At 36.9% G+C, this 21,146-nt stretch overlaps 1 protein-coding gene across 1 annotated transcript in view; it reads right to left on the bottom strand.

The window, feature by feature from the left end:
* Nucleotides 1-1,985: 1,985 nt before the first annotated feature.
* Nucleotides 1,986-21,146, bottom strand: part of LOC131674317 (mitochondrial import receptor subunit TOM20 homolog) — a 77,780-nt gene continuing 58,619 nt past the window's right edge. The window contains exon 3 of the mRNA XM_058952915.1: nucleotides 1,986-2,107. Coding sequence (XP_058808898.1) covers nucleotides 2,066-2,107 — 42 coding nt within the window. The 3' untranslated portion in view covers nucleotides 1,986-2,065. The remainder of the gene's footprint in view (nucleotides 2,108-21,146) is intronic.

Below are 21,146 nucleotides of genomic sequence, written 5' to 3'. Positions count from 1 at the left end.
TCAACATTTCGAAGAAGAAGAAGGGCTTCTTTATGGAGCAGGCATTGCTGAATAGTGCAAAAGTCGATTAGTAGCTGTAAGTATAAAAAAATTCTATTAAAAAATAATATATTGTATACCGCAAATTTTAAACGCGTTTTTCTCGAAAACTCAATTTTTCGATTTTCCCAATTGGCGCCACTGATTACTCAGCGAGTTTTAAAGCTATTGAAAAAAAAAATACCATTTTAAAGGAAATTTAATTAGCTAGTCGATAAACCTAAAGGATTTTATTTTAACAAATTATTTAATAACTCTTTTGCATTAATAAAAAAAAAACTTTTATGAATTTTTTTTCAAAAGTTCGCCATTTTTTCAAAAATTTTTTTAACATTTCAAAATTAGGTAAGTGGCCGAGGAATTGGTATAATAATGTCAAAAAACTTTGTTTCTTATGTTTCAGAATGACACAGCAACAACGAAACATGGCGCCAATTGAGACCAAAAAAAAAATATCTTCACCTTTCATTTGATTACGTGGTTCACCTAATTAACATTATGTACGAGGTGTGATCAAAAAGTAAGGTGAATTTTGAAATTTAGCGGGCTACGTCCTTTCGATCTTCGACTTTTTTATTTGGTTATGTCGGTACACTCGTCTAGAACATACGTTCCAAATTTCAGCTTTGTAGTATGTTTGGTTTGTTTGTGAGAGGCATCAAGGTTAGAAGTGTTTTGCGTGCTCCACGATTTGCTGCTGTCTAAAAACATGGATCAAAGAGTTTGCATTAAATTTTGTGTGAAAAATGGAATCAAATGTTCCAAAACACTTGAAATGCTGAAAGTGGCATACGGTGAGTATACTTTAAGCCAAAAAAATGTTTACAAGTGGTATAAACTCTTTCAAGAAGGCCGAGAAGACACCGACGACGAACCTCGTTCTGGACGCCCCAGCACATCAACAACTGATGAGAATGTTGAAGAAGTGAAGAAAATAGTGTTGGGAAATCGTCGAATTACCATTAGAGAAATTGCTGATGATATTGGCATCTCATTTGGTTCGTGCCAATCAATTTAGACGAGTGTTTTAGACATGAGACGTGTGTCAGCGAAGTTTGTTCCGAAATTGCTCAATTTCGACCAAAAGAAACGTCGCATGAGCATCGCCGAAGAGCTACTGAATGACGTCAACGATGATCCAGATTTACTCAACAGGGTTATAACAGGTGACGAAACATGGGTATACGGTTATGACGTCGAGACTAAGACTCAATCGTCCCAGTGGAGGCATTCTGGATCACCAAGACCAAAAAAAGCACGCCAAGTTCGATTAAATGTAAAGGTTTTGCTTACAGTTTTCTTTGACTGCAGGGGCGTGGTGCATCATGAGTTCTTGCCACAGGGTAGAACAGTAAATAAGGAATATTACGTTAAATATACCTGTATACTATTTTCCAATGTTCTACCAGTCTACCAAGTTTCATTGAAATCCGTAAGTGACAGTTGGGTAGGGTTATTTGTTAGTCGCTTCTTAACATTTTTACTAAATTTTTTTCTCTTTTTCCTACCCACCGTAAATAGCTTGTTTTGAGCGACATCTAACAGCGGTTAGAGGAATCTGATTACTACAGTGAAATATATTTTCTCCAGAAATATCCTGAGCTTCCTTTTCCTTTCGCTCTGCTGTAGCGTTCACTTTGAGTTTTATTGCTTCAATAGTTTGATAATGATTCCATGGAAGTTTCATTCTGGATTGTTTTCAAGCATACAAAATTTATAGTCATAAGGGCTGAAGCTATCTTTTGCTCTCTCACTCTTTAGTTGGTGCAATATACTACTTATACATCATTGTTCACGCCTTATAATTTCTGATTACATTAAACATTTTCGATAATCTTCATGAGATATAGTTTTTAACAGTATACATTCTCACTCCTCTTGTTTTTTTATAGTTTGATGATTTTCTATTTGTATACTTTATACTTTGAAGATCAATAAATTTTCTCACAATGTTTTCATCGCATTCATCTTTCATTACTCAAAAAACTTTTTTTCTGAATATTTGTTGCTAAATATTCTCAGCTATTTATTGGGTTTGCCTTCTGTGGTTTATTAGATCCTGCTGCCACTGTAACAAACACAAAAATTATTATTAAAAATTGTTTTATATATCTATTTATAAAAATAATATAAAACTACTGTAACTGTTGAACTATCCCTATCATAATTAAAATATGATCCCCTTGTAGTTTCATCAGTTGAAGCATCTGAAAAAAAATTGGAATTGATTACGAGGAATAAAATATATGAAAAAAAGATAAAGAAAAGTAATTACCACCACGAAAAGCTGATGAGCATCTTGTAGAATATCTCCAACGGAATCATCCGTGCTGCAGACTAAATATTTACTTCTTTTTTAAATTATTATGTTATATATTTGCATAAATATACATACACACGCTTTACAGAAAAATCAAAAACTGTCTAATAAACGCCATTTCTTAAATATATTTTAGCTTTATAGCTACGAGCACAACGCATTACAAAAATACAAAGATACCGAGTTTTTGAACTACTGATTAATCAGTTTCGACAGAAAACTTTATATAGGTAAACTCCTTACCTTTTCGACAACGAAAACCCTTCTCTCAACAATGAAAACCCTTCTCTCGACAAATAAGGATACTCTTTGTAAATTACATCTCTTTTCAAAACATTTCTTATATTTTGAAGAAATAAAAGTTAAGAATAAATCTTTCAAACGGAATATCGAAAAATAGGTGAACGGCTCAGACGACCCGCCAAAAAATTTACAAGATAGGATACTGTCCATCGCATCAGGTGTAATAAGCCTATCTTGTTGTAGTGTAAATCAATTAGTAGGCACCAGCGCAGCGGTCACTGATGCAACCTCGTTAAAAAAAATCCATAAGATTTCCTATTATTCAAAGAAACAAAAGTTAAGAATAAATTTTTCAAACGGAATATCGAAAAAAAAGCGTGAATAGTAAGGACGATCGGCCAAAAAAATGTACAGGAAAAGATACTTTCCATTCCACTAAGCCAAGCTGAATTAGAACGAGAGAGAGAGAGTGAGAGACAGAGAGTATAGCGTCCCTCTCTTATCTGCAAATTAGTCTGTCTATAAATTCTATTGATCAAAAAACTAGGGTCTATAGAGCGTAGAGAATAATCTGCCCTGGAACATATATATGATGTAACGGAATTATTTAAGCCGACTATTCGTTGAAGAATACTTGCTCGCGGCCGTCCGCACAATATTTATCAAAGGAGGGCTCGGGAGGCACGAATGCTCCCACGACTGAATGGCACACCAAGCGTGTGTGCCAATCGCGCACGAATTGAAGGAAAATCGGGAAAACGAACGGGTTGACGCAGTGATTTATGACACAAATATATATATTAACAATTTATTATTACAAACACAAGAAATGAAAAATAAAAGAAAGACACACAAATTAATAATTAGACGGAGCACGCACACTCCATCTCGCAAATCGGCCTATTACAAAAATCACTAATCCGCTTAATCGGATTATCGGCAATCACTGCCCGATAATCCGCTTAAGCCTAAGCGCCCGCGAACTCAAAACCCGGTAACGGGGGCCGGCATCACTGCCCGACCTGCACCGTTGCACCCGCGAACACCCCGGACATGCAAGAGAGCGAGAGAAAGAGAGAGAGAGAGAGAAAACCGGCACCGACCTTCCCAACGGCGACCTCAGGTGAAGATGGCCGCTCCCGGTCAACGGCTGCGGCTTGCTGCTGCTACTGATGTTGTTGCTGTTGCTGTTGCTGCTGCAGCTGTTGCTGTTGTCGCTGTTGCGGCTGTTCAGCTGTTGCTGCTGGTGCTACTGCTCAGCCGCTCGCCGGATTCGCTCGCCGAACACGCGCGCGCCAGCGGTACGGGCTTCGCTTTCACCCGCGCACACCGGTGCTGGGCGGCAAGGCTTGGCTGGGCGCGACCCAGCCACTCACTCTCACTCAAACCAAAATAGAACCACCGGGTGCGCATCCACAAAACAAACGACGTGGCGAAGCACCGCACCGCTTCCAAAGAAAAACCAACGGAAAACCCAAATCGGCAACGAACGAAAACAAACGCGCGCACGCGATCGGCCAGCCCAAACGAAACTGCCGATTTTCCCCCCCGGCTGCGCACGCATCGGATCCGTGCGCAGCTCGCGCTCTCCCCATCCCGCTCGCTCTCCCGCATGACGATCCTGGCAACGGATCGCCATCCCGTCGGCCGCCCTCAGCTCCGCCAATGCCCGTTCGCCGCACCTCAAACAAAGAAAAACCAGGCATGAGAGTGTATACCAACACACTCTCAGCCCGGGTGTAGTGAACGGACGAGAGAGAGACGAAGGAGAAGTCGGCGAGCCGAAATTCTCCGTCACAATGATTAAACATAAACATAGTCACGCTTAATCAAACCGAGAGAGAGATAGAGAGATAGAGAGAGAAACAGAGAGAGAGAGAGAGAGAGAGAGAGAGAGAGAGAGAACTAGCACGCGCTTCACACAACCGTGTGCTACCAACCTGTTGAATCAGAACGAGAGAGAGCACGCGCTCCCCGCCTTTATGCATTTCCTATAGAGAGCGTTCGCACCACCACGCGCTCGGATCATATGCCAAATATATAGCTAGTATACAGACTGAGAACTGTACAAGATATACCTCGCAGTGGCTTCAATGGTAGAGTGCCGGCCTGTGGACCCAAAAAACGTGGGTACGATTCCTCGACGCGTCCATTCATTTTTTTTTAATTGTAGCTGAGTCGAACACGTGATGAAGCGTTCTCTCTATAGTTATTATTTAATTCAACAATAAAAATAATAATTAAAATCAAATCAATCTGTCTATAAATTAATTAATTTTACTGATCAAAATCTACCAGGATACAGCTCTAGTTCCTAGCGATAAGCATAGGCGAGTGACCCCCGCTATACAATAGGGTCCTTGGTTTCGATAAAAAAAAAATTAATCTGTCTATAAATTCTATTGATTAAAAAACTAGGGTCTCTAGTGCCTAGGGAATAACCTGTCCTGAAAAATACATTGCTTATCTACTGAACGATTAGGTATTAAAACAAACGCGTATTACCGTGTGGGGGGCGTTCAGGCAATGGACACGGGCAAGTACGCAGGAACCGTGAGCGCAAGCACACATGCGATCTCTCTTGATACTTAAGCTTGAATAAAGTGTAACTACCGACTAAATACGACTCTCGTTTATTCACACATCTAAATCCGTTTGAAGGGCCGGGCAACAACATAACAAACTGACCACCAATGACATCCATTTGGTGCTAGGTGTGGGGTATTGGTGTGAAGGAAAGAAGAGAATATTTTTTCTTTCAATCTGTTCAGTACAAGGTAAGTGTGCATTCATCGGCATTTTCGCGCGATGATTTCAAGTGAAAACCAGAAAGAGAAAAAGGACAGGAAGGACAGAAGTATGACAATGAGAGTAATTCTAACAATACTAATCCTGGCTGGACTACGCCGGGCTGGTCCAGTGAGTGGTTACACCTCACTGGGCAAATGCTAGCTTCCAACGTCCACGACCGTGCCCGGTGGAAACGTTGTTCGTCGCGTCAATGCTCTGAGCAGCAACGCTATAACGGACACGGCCAAGAGGAAGATATGGCACACAAATGACGCAAAAGATGGTATTCTGCCGATGTGTCCAACTATTAATCACTTATACACATACACACACACACACACTACGAAAACACTCACACACACACGCCTTCTGGTAAACCAGGGAAGTGAATGCTCGGCGACCCTATAAACGGATCTTACCGAAAAGTGGTCTGGGACTCCTATAAACGGAACCGCCCGAAAGCGAGTGAAGGGGATCTCTCTACACGGGCTTTCCCCGTGAACGAAGCCCGGTTTCGCCTTGGGCACTTACATACACGCACACACCACAGGGAGGAACACTGAACACACGGGGTACACACACAGGACAGGGGGCCTGAGGGACCGCGCGTCGTTCCAGCGCGGTTCGTGGAGTTGCGACCACGAGGGACCTTTAGCATAACGGGACACAAAACTATGAAAAATGCACAATGAAAACACTGATGTACCTCAAGTGGTAACCCCTTCTGACGGAGAATCTACCCTGGGTTCCGATCGGGTGAAAGTCCCGGTGGCCACGGGCAGCGGCAAGGATTTTGAGGGCCGCACCTTGTGCATGTGGAAGGCAACGTCGATTACCAACACGGACGTTGAGACGAAGAACGTACGGAAAGACAATGATAACGCACAGACTACAGAAGACCTCCAGATTCTTCGCGCGCAGCTCAGACGCATTGACGCAGCGCTCGAAAAGATGGAAGCACGAACAAAAATTGATACTGAGCGAGCAACCGTGGAATTTACGAACACAAGACGGCTGGTTTTTGAATACCCTCGGCACCTCGGCCGTATGGGTTAAAGGGAGACCGGTAAGTAGAATACGGGCGTCCGGCAAGGGGGAATATAACGCATGGGTGAGGGTAGACACTGTCACCTACGTCAGCATATACCTGACCCGAAACTACACGATAGCTGAGCTCGGGCCGCGGGAACGAGCAGAATGGATAACGGACAAGACAACGGAACTGATGAAGCGACTGTGTGACGCCACGATGACCAAAAACCAGGGCAGGGCCGACAAACGAGCAATGCACTAGTGGACGGACGAGATCGGTCTCCTCCGTGGGGAATGCATTGCCTGTCGCAGGAAGTTAATTCGCGCGAGGAAAAAGAAGAGCGCAGACGCGGATAGGTTAGCGACCGAGTACAAGACGGCACGAAAGAGACTAACTGTGAAAATAAAGGACAGTAAAAATCGATGCGCGAGAGAACTATGCGAGGAAGTGGAACGGGACCCTTGGGGAATTGGCTACAAGATGGTGACCAAGAAATCGGGGGCCTTAGGCTCTTCGGAACCAAAAGACAGAGACACCATGAAAACAATAAGAGATGGATTTTTCCCAAACCAACCAGAGACGGAGGAAATGACGGACGAACAAGAGACGACAGTGCCAGAGTTTATCCGGGCAGAGCTCATTAAAGCTGTGTCCACGATCAAGCCTGGTCAGGCACCCGGACCAGATGGTATACCGGGGGAGATCCTCCGGCAGATCGCAGGCGCACGACTAGGACTTCTCCCGAACATGTATAACGCAGTCTTGCGGGATGGCATCTTCCTTGGAAGGTGGAAGATGGCTAGACTAGTGCTCCTACATAAAGGAAAAGGCGAGCCGAATAGTCCATCTTCTTATAGACCCCTGAGTCTGCTAGATACAGCAGGCAAACTGTACGAAGCGTTACTGAAACCGAGACTGACGAACGCAATAACAGCCAACGGAGGCCTGGCGGACAACCAGCACGGATTTCGACAAGGCCGCTCAACAATAGGGGCAATTCGACGTGTGACGGACGCCTGCCGGCAGGCGGGGCGCATTTGCTACGGAGCGAGACCGATAGTACTTCTCGCGACTCTTGACGGCAGATGACCGAACACGGACTGAGCCTTCCCCTGACCAAGACAGAGATCATACTAGGGCAAAGATTCAGATTATAATATTTTCAATTACTTTTAATTACTAAATCATATTAAACTTTAATGTGCAAATTTAATTTGTTTATTACATTGTAAATATTAATTATTATAATAAAACGGATACTCTGAATTCAAGATGACTATCTGAGAAACATGAGTAAGAATTCATTTCATTGATAACAGCTTAGTTATTACTGTTTATAATAAATAAACAATTAATAATTTATTTAAAAAAATAATTACATATAAATCAAAAGCGTTAATTTTATACATAATAACGACATCTTTTTAATTTAATAATTTTAATTAACTGATTAAATATTTACATGATAAGATTTTGCAAAAATACGAAAATTTCTTATAATTCAAATGTTATTAACTAATTTAAGTGGTTCCTTTTTGGAATTACTTCTACAAGCGATAAACTATTGCTATATGTAAAATTTTATCATTATTTTATTGTAAATATTGCATTATTCTATTACCTAACTTTATTAGTTAATAACTTTAGACTATACTTTTTGCGATAAGTGTAAATTATACTTGAATAATCCATATCTAATTCTATAAATTTTACATGCTTTAGAATTTCGCTATTGCTGTCTATTCTATCGTAAACAAGGGACAATGATTTCTCATACTTTTGTAAATAGTTCGAACACTTCGTACCATAAGAAACTAGGGTAAAGTCTATCTTTCCTTAAGCTCATTTCAAACGATCATTAGATATTTCATTTATAATTTTATTTCAAACTCAATATTTATAAATATTTTTAAAGTTAAAACGAATTCTTACTCATTAACGTGACAGACCACGAGAATACGAACAAAATAATAAATAATAGGTGATATTAACATCACACAGTTCTCCAGCTGATGTACTGGACTTACGATTGGACATGGAAAGATTCCGGGTCCAATTTTTTCAATTTTTTTTTCTCACAGTCGGTACGCTAAAAAGATGAGAAGCCACAAAAAAAAATTTTTTTCCACCCATTCAACAATACTACATAACAAGTATCGTAAATTACATAAAAAAAAAAATCTTTTTTTTTCGACCTTGAAAAATAATTTAAACCGAAAAAAAAAATTTTTCGAAAAACCGAAAAAAAAATTATTGCAGTGTTCTACGTGAAAAAACAAACATTTTTTCTCCTAAAAATTTTTTTCGATTGTTACAATTTGACGGAGATAAAAAATGTTGAAAAAAACTGTCACTTCCAGGAAAAAATGCCCGTGCGCGCGTCATATTTGACGAAAATAAATTTTTGATGAGTGATTCAGATAGGGCTTGGTAATAGCTAAAAAATGGTATACTTCAAAAAACAATCGATGGCAACCGTGAGTTATATCATTTGAAAGCTCTCCGAAAGACCTTTCAAACGCACCCACGCGCGTCTCTGTACGTTAATTTCTACCAGAGATATAAAACTTTGAAGTTAGTTTTGCCCGTGGGGGGGTAAAAGTGGCTGACCGGCACTGTAGTCCCACCTCGTTCTTTTCAGTCTCGTTACGCCACCTTCTTTATCCATTCCCACAAAAGTGTCCTCAATCATATTTCCTGTCATTGATCATTCCTGCAATATTATCACCAATCTCTCATCTCCTATAGATATCCATTTACCATTTCATTAGTATTGGCGCATTTAAGGCTATTGTAAAATCAGATATCTTCTTATATTGCTAGCTTGCTTTTCATTGCTTATTCTTCCATCTTGTTTCCTTGTAGTTTAGTGCTTAAGACTGTTGTTTATTGGCTGCTGTTTTCTTTTCCCATCCTTCACTTTCTTTATATGTTGTATTTATTTATTCTTTATTTTTTTCTTGTTATTTGTACTATTTTTTTTTGAGTTATTATAAAATTTAACAGTATTTTTGTTTATTTCACGTTTTATTTTTTTACGTCTTTTATTTAGTACAGAGAACTACTCCCGTTGATATCAATAACAAAAAATAAATAATTAAATAACACGCCTGGAATGCGATACTTGCAGAAGCGATGGATAAGTCAGAAATTTCCATTCGCGGAAGCAATAACAGAGATCAAAGCACATAACCCATAATATGTGTATCTAATATGGGAGAATACTCATATATGAAATGGCGATCGATGGTCGAGCCATTATAGTGGCTTTCCTGTTCTCATGGGGTGATGCTAATTTTGACACTTTGAAAAATTGTTTCATTTAGCACGGGTAGTTAACATCTGGTTTAGTTATGGTTTTTTTCATAATTTTGACCTTGGAATTCGATTCAGCGTTGAAAAATACCTCAGAAAACTATATTCACACTCCCTTACTATAGAAAGTTTATTTTCGCGACTAAAAGGATAGTTTCACATAAATTAACATTGGATAATAAGGGTAACTCTAAAAGGAACAAATCTGATTCACGGCTCAGAAAATTATCCTAGCTGCAATTTGAAGAAAAAACATGCGCCAATGTCGATAAATGGAACAAACGAAATGAGGAGAAAGGTAGCGAAAAAAGTCATGCCAACAAGAGCTGAATGATCGATTCTACGAATTGCTATATATATATATACATATATATATATAGACCACATCATGTGAATGAAATAAATTTAACATTAAGTCCGAAGCTAGCGAATTTTGTTCGCCACATACAACATGCGACGTGCGCGCAATCACGTACGAAATTTTGGGGCAGCAGCCGCATTAAGGGGGGGGGCGGAAACTGTCTATTTCTATCATTAATACGGACGATGAAGCTGAATATAACACCTAATCGATGACGGAAAGCCTTGTCATCCAACTGAGCTATAAAAATTGTAGTGACCCGATCGAGACAGCGAAAATCTTGTCGTCAGAATATTTATAAGGTGATAGCTATTGTATATACCTGTTCTCGAAAATACACGATCATAACGTTTTTATCCATTATTTTAAAGAGAATAAGGAAATAGAGTACTACTAATATTGTGCATTATACACTTCTCATACCAATCAACTTTGACGACGAAAAAATGATTAAAGGGAGCCCAAAGTAAAATTCCAGTCTAATGATAATTTATCGATACGGGAGTGATTGATATGGTTTTATATGTAAAATTTCATGAGGAATACAATGGTCCAATCTAAAAAAATCTAAAAATTTTTTTTCATGTTTTTCAAAAAAAACTTTGAGTTTTGAATTTTTTATTTTTATCTATACCAGCTACAACTTAATCCATATGTAATGTTGTTCAGAATCATTTAAAGAATCTGTAAAAATTTTCAGCCCGAAATATTAGAAACCGTGGGACTAGTTCCATTTTTACTGCTACCTTAATTATCACTTGGCCGCGTTGTCGTATGCGTTAGGTATTTCCAATAAATTTGAATATATTAGAAAGAAGAATTCAAATTTATTAAAAAATATGTATTAGTTCTGAAAGATACTTTGACAAAATACTCTATTTTAATACCGACAATTAATGCAACGGCTAGAGAAGTCGCACGCGCGTTGGTAAAGAAAAACTAATTTGTTATTTCGGCCCCGCTATTTTTATCTCAAGCGATCAGGGCGCTTACTTTATCAGCAACTTGTTAGAGTAATTCGTGACAATATTCTGAATAAAGAAGTTCAATAACACAGCCTTACACCCGCAGAATCAGAGAGGGGTAGAGAGATTGAATAGTACAATAAAAGAATACTTAAGGCTCTATATACAAATAATCCTGACTGATTGTGTGACAAACTTTTGTCTACAACACAACACGCGTGCAATACAACGAAACATGAATCTCTCGGCTATTCTCCAAACGAAATTTTGCTAGGCGAAAAGGCCCGTACAACATCAAGTTTCCCGCCAAAAGTTATACTTCTACCATACTACAATTAATTAGCTGAAGCCGCAACGTCACTTTCACAGTTAAGTCGCCTAACAGTAATGAATCTAGTTCAATCAAAATACAAGTCGAAGAAATATTATGATAAGAAGGCGAATAGTCAACACTTCCGAATGAACAAAATAATTTGTTTATTAAAAGGTGGCAAAACAAAATCAGGCGCGGAATGTAAGGGACCTTTTGAGATAACGGGGATTGATTATAAGAACTCAGGTGTTGATTATAAGTGAAGTTGAGTAGTAGTATATAGTAATAAAATTATTTGAAAACATTAGCATCAAATGACAATATGACAGATGCAAACAGCTGCTGCGTGAGAGACTTTGTGGGGGGCGAGTGTCACTTGAATAGATACCGTGCGGATAGAGTAATTTATAAAACTGAAACTTTAAAAAAAGATGAGCTAGAACTTCTTTATTAGAGAATACCTGGCTTAAAAGATATGAAAAATAAAGGTATATGTAAATATCATTACAAAAAGTATATAACTCATTATTCATTTTCTAAGATAAAATGTTGTGATCCGTGGAGTGAACATAATAAGTCAATATCAACTGCTTTAAAAACTGTTAATTTAGACTTAGCAAAAAAAGTAAAGAAAGTATGTGATTTTATTATTATTCCTGGGAAAAAAGTTTGTAAAAACTATAAAACTAAGCTTTCTAAAATTATTGAAAATTATGGAGATAGTTTAAAGTATTATATAGATCCTTTTAAAAGACAGGAACAAAGTTGATTCTGGTTTGGTGTATTTAAAGCCAGAATTTAAAGATTGATTAATAATTTTATTTCCTGTGGTGCTGACAATGACTTAAATAATCAAAAACTTTTAATAACTTTTCAGATATCTTTACATCTCTGATAAAGAAGTGGAATCACGAGGTAAAAAGCTTAAAGGTAGATTTGAGTCAGCTAAAACTATAAAAAATACTAGAAGATATCACTGTTTTGAACCTATTGGTTTGGAGACAATGAAAGCAAAATTTTATTCATTTAACACTGAATTAGAAATAGTTGCTGTAGCACAAAAATAAAGATTTTATTCCTGATGAATAATTTTACAAGTTGTTTTTGAAGTTTCACGATAAATACTTTAATCAATACCTTTTATCAGCAAATATTCGCAAAATCATAAATCTCATTCATTTTATTATAATTCGGTCACACAAAGAGCACGACTTTTCATTTTAATGGATAGAAGTAACAAATAGAAAAATTACGCAGTGAAAGAGTTAAAAAAAATACCTATGATTTGGAAAAAGCGTAAAATACGTAAAAAAAATAGATAAAAGTGGCGACGATAAATCATATGATACGACTCGATATCCAGTACCAAACCTTTTCTGTCTTATTCTTGAGCATTTTTCCGAACTTTTCCAGAGTTTTTCATCTCGAAAAGTTTTTTTACAGGCTTTGACCGGCCTGTAATCCGATACTTTTTAAGCCGCAAAAACGGACGGGATTGCATTTTCTTCGTCTTTTCAAGAGCTATCCAAATCTGTAATTATAAGATATAAAATATTGAGTTCCAACAATCCTACAGGTCTTGAAAGATGAGCAAAAGTCGTGAAAATCACGCTGCAGTTAGAAGCCTCTAGGTTGCTCGGTATTTAAAATACCTATAACTTATATTACTTTATCGGAAAGCTCTTGAAAAGACAAAAAAAATGCGACCCTCTCGTTTCTCTAGCTAAAAAGATCGAGATTTGAGAGAGGTTTGAATATAGGCCGAAAAACGCCTAAAATAGGCCTTTTTTTGACCTTTGAAACTGTCCTGAGGACGTACTTTTTTAACTAGGGAGCTGAAATTTCAGGCAGTTTCTTTTTTTGTGATGTAGAATATATATACCAAGTTTCAGCCAAATCGGTTACCATCGTGGGCACGGTTTTTTTAAAAAAGTATTATTTTTACCCATATATATATGTTGTGACGGTAAACGTCAAATTAGCGCTGATTATTTAGCTTAATTGCTGCCTGTGAGGGCAGCACCTGCCGGGGGGACAAAATAGGTAACGAAGGAATTCGGCACGCGAGCAGACGGAATGCGCGCGACAGAATTCGAACCAGTGAAGCTTAGACCATCATAGTGTTCGCCCGCCTTCATTTTGAGCTACCGATCTACGTGCCGCGAAATACCGAAACTCGACGAGAACGATAAGCGCCAGCTAGCTGAGACCGTTGTTCACGGGGAGCCACTCGTCTGCAGAGGAAAGGGAGCACGAGCCATCGAAAGAGTGTGTGAGGTTTCGCCATCGAGGGTGAAACCATAACCGCGTGCGCGCGTTAGCGACCGGCAACAAAAACAATTATAAACAGTTTCGTGCAGTGTGACTGCTCTTCGTTTTCTCTGATCACCTGCAAATATAAGGTAAGCTGGCCAGCTTAATCTCGCGATCGCGGTTACCTAATTGATGAATAAATATCATTCTCGAAGCGTGCATGTAATAGCGTCTCTATTAACAAAGAACAGCGAGCGTCCCGGCAATACGTGTTGCCGACAAGCGTGCGTCAACGTAAACAAACGCGCGGGCCGACCTTCTGTAGAGTATGAGGGATAATAAAAGATCCAATTTATATTACTAACAAGTGCTTTTCAATTCACATATACCTCATAGCTTCCACTCACTTTCCTTCGATAAGACGACTTATTGGTTGACTGGCGACTATCTTTACATGCTCTCCGATTTACGTACTGAGCATAATTAACTGCGCGCGTCCTTTTAGAGAATTAGCGCGCATAAAATAATTAAACCAATTTACCCCGTTACAATGTATATATATATGGGTAAATGTATATATATATATATATATTGGGATCACTGCTGTGTCCAAAATTTGATGTGACCAAAAAAATCGTGCAACGACTCATTTTAAAGCTTAGGATATCTACTTTCTGATGCTGTGTGCGCCTTTGCAAAATCCAACATGGCGGCTCCAATATGGCGGCTACAAAAGACAAACTCGTAAACAAAAAATTTTATTTTTCAAATTTTTAGTAATAAATGTTAAAAAAATTAATATTTCATATTTTTTTATGAAAATCTGGCTCATTTCCTACAAAAAAGTAACAGAGACCATTTTCGCTAAAATGAAAAATAAAAAAGTTATAATTTTTTGAAAATTTTCAAAAATAAAAAACTGCGATTTTTTTACTCAGAAGGAAATGACTTTGGAAAAAAAATTTAAGGAACAAAATTGCACAAAATTGCTTGAAATTCATCAAAACACAAGTGTGAATTTTTTCGAATTCCTTTGAGCGATTTTTTTGAATTTTTGTAAAAGATCTTGGGAAGTTTTTTAATTTTTCAAACAATCCGATAAATCCAAAAAGCAAAAAATCGCTCAAAGGAATTCGAAAAAATTCACACTCGTGTTTTGATGAATTTCAAGCAATTTTGTTCCTTAAATTTTTTTTCCAAAGTCATTTCCTTCTGAGTAAAAAAATAGCAAAGTTTTTTATTTTTGAAAATTTTCAAAAAATTATAACTTTTTTATTTTTCATTTTAGCGAAAATGGTCTCTGTTACTTTTTTGTAGGAAATGAGCCAGATTTTCATAAAAAAATATGAAATATTAATTTTTTTAACATTTATTACTAAAACTTTGAAAAATAAAATTTTTTGTTTACGAGTTTGTCTCTTGTAGCCGCCATATTGGAGCCGCCATGTTGAATTTTGCAAAGGCGCACACAGCATCAGAAAGTAGATATCCTAAGCTTTAAAATGAGTCGTTGCACGATTTTTTTGGTCACATCAAATTTTGGACACAGCAGTGATCCGGTTGACATGGATCGTCCCATATATATCGTAACGGGATATTTAATTTATGAGGAATAAAACGATATGATTTGCCTTTCTCCTTCGTCGTCAACTCCTGGGTCACCGACTATCCTTGACGGCTCCTGTGCGTGCCGTTAAAGTGCGCGCGTCGACGCTTTCTCATAGCGGCGTGACTGGTCTAACAGTCACGCGCGAAGCATGCAATGCGCGCCCGAAGGGACAATTAGTTCAAAACTCGCATCATCGACGGATTGGGAGTGTTGGATAAGAAAATCACTTGGATACTCGATTCAAATGTGTGAAGTTTTATTACTTCTTCTCACCGTAGCTTTCAGCCTTACACAGACATAAACGTCACGTATTTATCGTAAACGACGCAGAGAGAGACTCATCGGTGCAGATAGTTAACTAAGACAATCTCGCGGAACTATCGCCATCCAATACAACACGACCGCGCCACGGAATCACGACGCTGCGCTACGATATCACCAGACTTACATGAGTAGATTAAAACGGTCGAGTACTGCCGCAATCATCAATGATAGAAAGAGGCATTGCCCTCACGGACGAGAATATCTATTACCAAGGGACCGTCGGTGTTATTTCGTCCGGAATCGGTTTTCTTCATATGTACTAATAATTATGAGTAAGTTGTAATTAATTATTCAATAACAAAAGCTAAAATAAACAAACCCATATGTTTTGTTCTCACAGTTCGATCGGTGAATACTTCCAAATTTTCTAAATATTTAAAATCATCTAATAAAAAAGAATAAACGATTCAAATAAATTTCTACACTTATATTGTGCGTAATTATATATACGCTTGCAAGTTTATGTAATAGTAGGCATAATAAAAAAGAAGCAATAAGATTGTTTATTATAAAATATTGTAGTATATTACGACAAGTAAACGAGTGTAGAAAGATCATAGTAAAAAAAAGAAATTGTTGAGTGCTTTTGATAAAACAAAATAAAACAGAAAAACAAAAAAAAATGATTTTGAGTTTCGCCAAAGAGAATACTCATTCCTTATGTATTTCTTGTCGCTGACTTCGAATTCACCATCTGTTTTTGCCTATCAGGTCCCAGTTTTTTTTTAAAGTCAAAAAACCATCAAAATCATGCTATTTTATGGATTTTTTGCGGTTTCTTTAAATCTGACGAAAAATAAGAACCGATAGAGTTAATCTAAATACAGATTCGGATTTTACAGGTCACAATACATCGAAAACCATGTTTTTATTTTCTGCTAAAATGAAATCTTGACCTCTCTAGGGTTCCGATACGGTAAAAGTTCATACAAATCCATAGCTTATGAAACACATACAAAAAAATTTTTTAAACCGTTATTTATTTACCAGTCAAATTCGAACGACTTGAAAACCGCAATTTCAGTTCTGACACATATATTTTTTTAAGAAGTCATCGTCACGCAGCCTGATTATAATCGACCATGAGTCTCCCTCGTCAGAGGCCGATATTCTCTTTACTGAGCCACCGCGATTCCTGGTTGGTTTCCTCATCAAACTATCATAAATCATTTTCTATGGATAAAGTTTCTCTAGTTACTTTGCAAAATCCATTATATTACAAGTAACTTAACGTAAGAATAAATAGAATTTTTTATATAATCAAGTGAAGAAGTAATAGCTATTTGTAAAGAAAACAAAAATTGTGTTTACTAAAAGGGAATGAAAATGGAAAAAGAATCAGACGATGTATTATTTACGACTGAACGTCAATCGTAACTGAGCAATAAAACAAACAAATTAAAAATCAAATAAAGCAGTTTCTCTATCAATGCAGTTGTGTTAATATCGATTTTCATATACGTGAATCTACGTTAATGCTTCAAACAGTTCAAAGTTAATTGTTGTGGACGTGATGACACAATAATTTTTAAAGATTCAAAACAAACTTTTTTCAGCCATTATAAAGTAGCAAGATATACTACACAAAGCACTATCAGTGTGACGTCGTGGCAACGACACATCTCAAGTGCACCTGAGGCTTGGCGCAGTCTCAGGGTTCTGTTATTGCTAGTACTGCGATTTTTCGCATAAACTAGCGAGATCACTAATCGAAAAATTATTAAAACCAAGGGGGAAAGTGCCACTAAATCTATACTTCTACCCTTGGATTTCAATCAATAGTTATAATAGATAAGTATCTTGGGTCCTATCAATAGTAGAACCCGGTTTTCCTATTACAAATTGTACTTGGAGCCTATCAAAAGTAGTCTCCAAATACGAAAAAGGGAAGAATTTTCGAATCACGAGCTGTTTCTAAGATAGAGGAGAGATAGATAAGTTACAAAAAATAAAAAGTTTGTTTGCTTACTCTTTTTTTTATTGAAAACTTGACACTTTTAACTTGCGGGTCCTAATTCTATATTAGTCGATTTTTCTTGTTTTATTTGTTCCGCTTCTTGGGCTTCTTGGCTTTTTAACTCATTTCTTGTCTGCTTGGCTGCTTGGTTGCTTGACTCACTTTTTGTCTTGACTCTTGTTTGGGATCTGACTTCTTGATTGACTGATTCCTGTGCTTCCTTCAGCACTGGGACTCAAACTCTCTCTCTCTTACACACACACTGCCCTTTGAGTCTTGTACAGCCCCTTCTGGTGGGTGGTTGGGTGGTGAGTCCCTCTCTCAGCCTCTCGGTTTCGGAAGAAATGGAGCAAGCAATGATGCGTTAATTGGTCCGTTTGTTTCTTCTGATTTTCCTCGCTGGATTTTCGGACCCTGATTGGAGCAGGGCCGCGGAGAAAATCGGAAGCACGGACGCAAGGGTACAGGCTTTAGCTCGTGAGATGGCTCCTCGAGTATCATTCGCAGACAAGATTTGTTTAAAATTTTGTAATTATTAATTAACCGAAGTCGGAATAAATATAATCGACCATACACAGCTGTAACGGTCCAGTTTGATTTGTACCTTTTTTCCCTCTGCAAAATAGCAACCCGTCATGCACGAGACAATCGAAGAAAAGCGGTAATTGAGCGAAGGCGCTTTTCTCACATATGTGCAAATGTGTTAGAGCAACTCAGCGAAAACATTACCATATAAGGAGCGTGACGTCACGACCGTGGGAAATTTATTGTTTACAATGGAAAATCGACAATTATAAAGTTTTTCAAATGAACAAAAGCATTTTTTAGTCCATTTTGATGCGCTGATCTTGAATTTCATGTTGTTATAATTCTCAAGTCTGTATTTATTGGTTTAATTTAATTTACAAGTTAATAGTGTTAGTTATTTTGCAAAAAATAGTTATATTGTTAATTCGAATATGCGATTACGTCCGCGACGTATTGAAACAGAGAAGCAAGAATTTGACAATTTAGTAACTGATTATTCACTGAATTATCAATAAATAAAAAAGTTATAATTTATTTAAACAATTAAAATTGCGTTGTTAAATAGCGAGTCGATTGTACATATCTGTAAAATGAATGACAATGATTGTCACTAATTTGCTGATTTTTAAATGGCACAAAAAGAAATTTGCAAATTCGTTGTTTAATTATTATTCAAAATTGGATAGCTATATTAATCGTTTGTAATTTGAATATTGTTCTACTAATCACAAGCGATTTTTTTATGTAAAAATTTTCCGAAAATTTATTGTAAAATTGGCGTTATTTGATTATCAAATTGTATTACTTATAACTCTGAAAGGCGATTTTTCCTCGAGAAACGATTTATGTTAAAAAACTCGTTATTTCATATTTAATTTTTTAAATCATAAAATTGCAAATTCGATCGAGCCATTTTGCGATAAAACATGTGCAAAGTTTGTAGCAATTTCAAAAATAGCGTTGTAGGGGCTACCAAGCGTAGAAAGGAGCCGATTTCGCAAGTATAAATTCGCTCGTCGCTGCGGCAAGAGGATTCACTATCCTACCTTGCTTAGCAGCGCGAGCATTGATTAGAAATAAAGGCTCAGCAATCTCCTGAGACAAATTGTTTTATTCAGTGGTTAGCCTGCTAATTCCTCTCCTTTTGATACCTAAGCGCTCAACTCATAAGACTATCTCTCTTATAAGAAAAAAGTTGCCTTAGAGATCTCCTTCCTTCAAATTTATAAATTGTTAAGAATTTAGATTAAGTATTGGTTGCGGCGCTGTCGGGTCTCTCCCCGATAGATGCAATTACGCTCAATTGTATTTCAACACGGTTCATCGAGATAGAAAACTTTGCGTTTACTACTCGACAAATTTTGATATTTCATTTCTAGTAGCATATAACGTGTCAACTTCTTGCTACTCTCGGAAACGGGATTACAAACGCAACAGAAAGAGTCCGAAATACTATTTTGATAACACGAGATAGACTCAAACGTTACACAGCTTATACACTACTTAATATTAACAATCAATATTATAATTAAATTCGCAGCAAAATATAGTTATTAATAATTATGTAATAATAAAATTTAATAAAAAATAGAGCTATGCTTATTATCTCGCACGCTACGCTGTGTAGATTAATTTCTTCTAATAAAAGTTTACTAAGTGACATTTCATTCATTAAAATTATCGTATATTTTTGTATTTTTCTATTTTCTGCTAAAAACTAAGCTCCGAAGCAAGAACTCGATAAGAGGTTTTGAGAGGCCAAAATTATTTCTGACATATTGTTGAAGTTAAAATATTCAAATTAAAAAAAAATTATATCATAATATCTAATGCCTAATTTCTAACTTGAAAGGGAAAAATTCGTTAGTCATGATGAGAATAGGATGCAGACGCGGTTTTATGGCCCTCTTCTCTTATAGGCATCTCGGCGCCCACGTGTTCGGAAGCTGCATGCACTTTGTTTGTAAGTGCGAGGGTGCGAGGGGCGGAAGAGCGTAATAAAAAAAGGAATGCACGCTTATACGTATAAATTTGGACTATAGATTTTATTACCGTTTGGATATTGTCAAGGAAAATTTCCCTGCGACACTTGACTCGGTTCCCACAGCTCATGGGAAATGGTTTTAACTCCGTCGTTGGTCTTAATACTAAGAAAAAATTATTCCCTTGAAATTTGAAATTATATGGCCCGCCGTCACACCAGCATTACGTTTTTTTATAAGTTTTATTTAAATTTTCAACACATAGTTTGATTAATCTTTCTAAACTGAATTATAATTTTTTTCTAATTACTATAGTTTTCATTCTCAAATCATGAAGTTAACAATTTGGCGAAATATTGAACTCGCTTTCAAGTTCACAGTTGTAGTTAATGTCCCGATATATTTTGATACGTATGTGGCAAATTTATTACACCTAAAAATCGACGATCATTTAATCAAACTTTGTTAGGCTATTATAAAGAATACTTCGAACTAAAAGTTGATAATATGGATGAAAAATGGACATCGCATACTATTTGCCCAGCTTGCCATAAAATGTTAATAAATTGAAGTAAAGATAAGAGGGAAGTAAATCTCAAGTATTTGAGACCTATGGTGTGAACAAAACCTATTACAGCATGATATTTTTATGTTTATAAGACTAACATTTCAAACTTTTCCATAAATAGCAAACATAAAATTGCTTACACAGATGTTTCAACTATAAAAAAGCCCGTTGAAAGGATATTTGAAGAAGGCTCTGGTGTTATGCAAAAAAAATCGATAACTTCTGATAAAAGTAATAGAGTAATGATAGCAAATATGATGAGAGTACAGCGGCTCATTGACTGAATGGAAAAGAAAGCCATAATCTACGTAAATATATTACACAAGAAGAACTTAATGATCTTGTAAGAGATTTAGGTCTTCCTAAAGATGAAGCAGAGTTATTAGCTTCATTTTTGAAGAAGAAGCATTTATTGGCTCCTGGTGTGAATTCATCAATTTATAGGACCAGAGAAAAAATTTGTAGACAATATTTCAAAGAAGAGTACATTGATGATAAAAAATTAGTTTATTGTTGATGGGCTGATGAAAGAAATTAAGCCAGATG

Source organism: Phymastichus coffea, unplaced genomic scaffold, assembly GCF_024137745.1.
Source record: "Phymastichus coffea isolate CEN01 unplaced genomic scaffold, Cenicafe_Pcof_1.1 PCOF00230, whole genome shotgun sequence".
Lineage (NCBI taxonomy): Eukaryota > Metazoa > Arthropoda > Insecta > Hymenoptera > Eulophidae > Phymastichus > Phymastichus coffea.
Note: the sequence above shows the minus strand (reverse complement) of the source record. Positions and strands in the feature narration are given on the sequence as shown.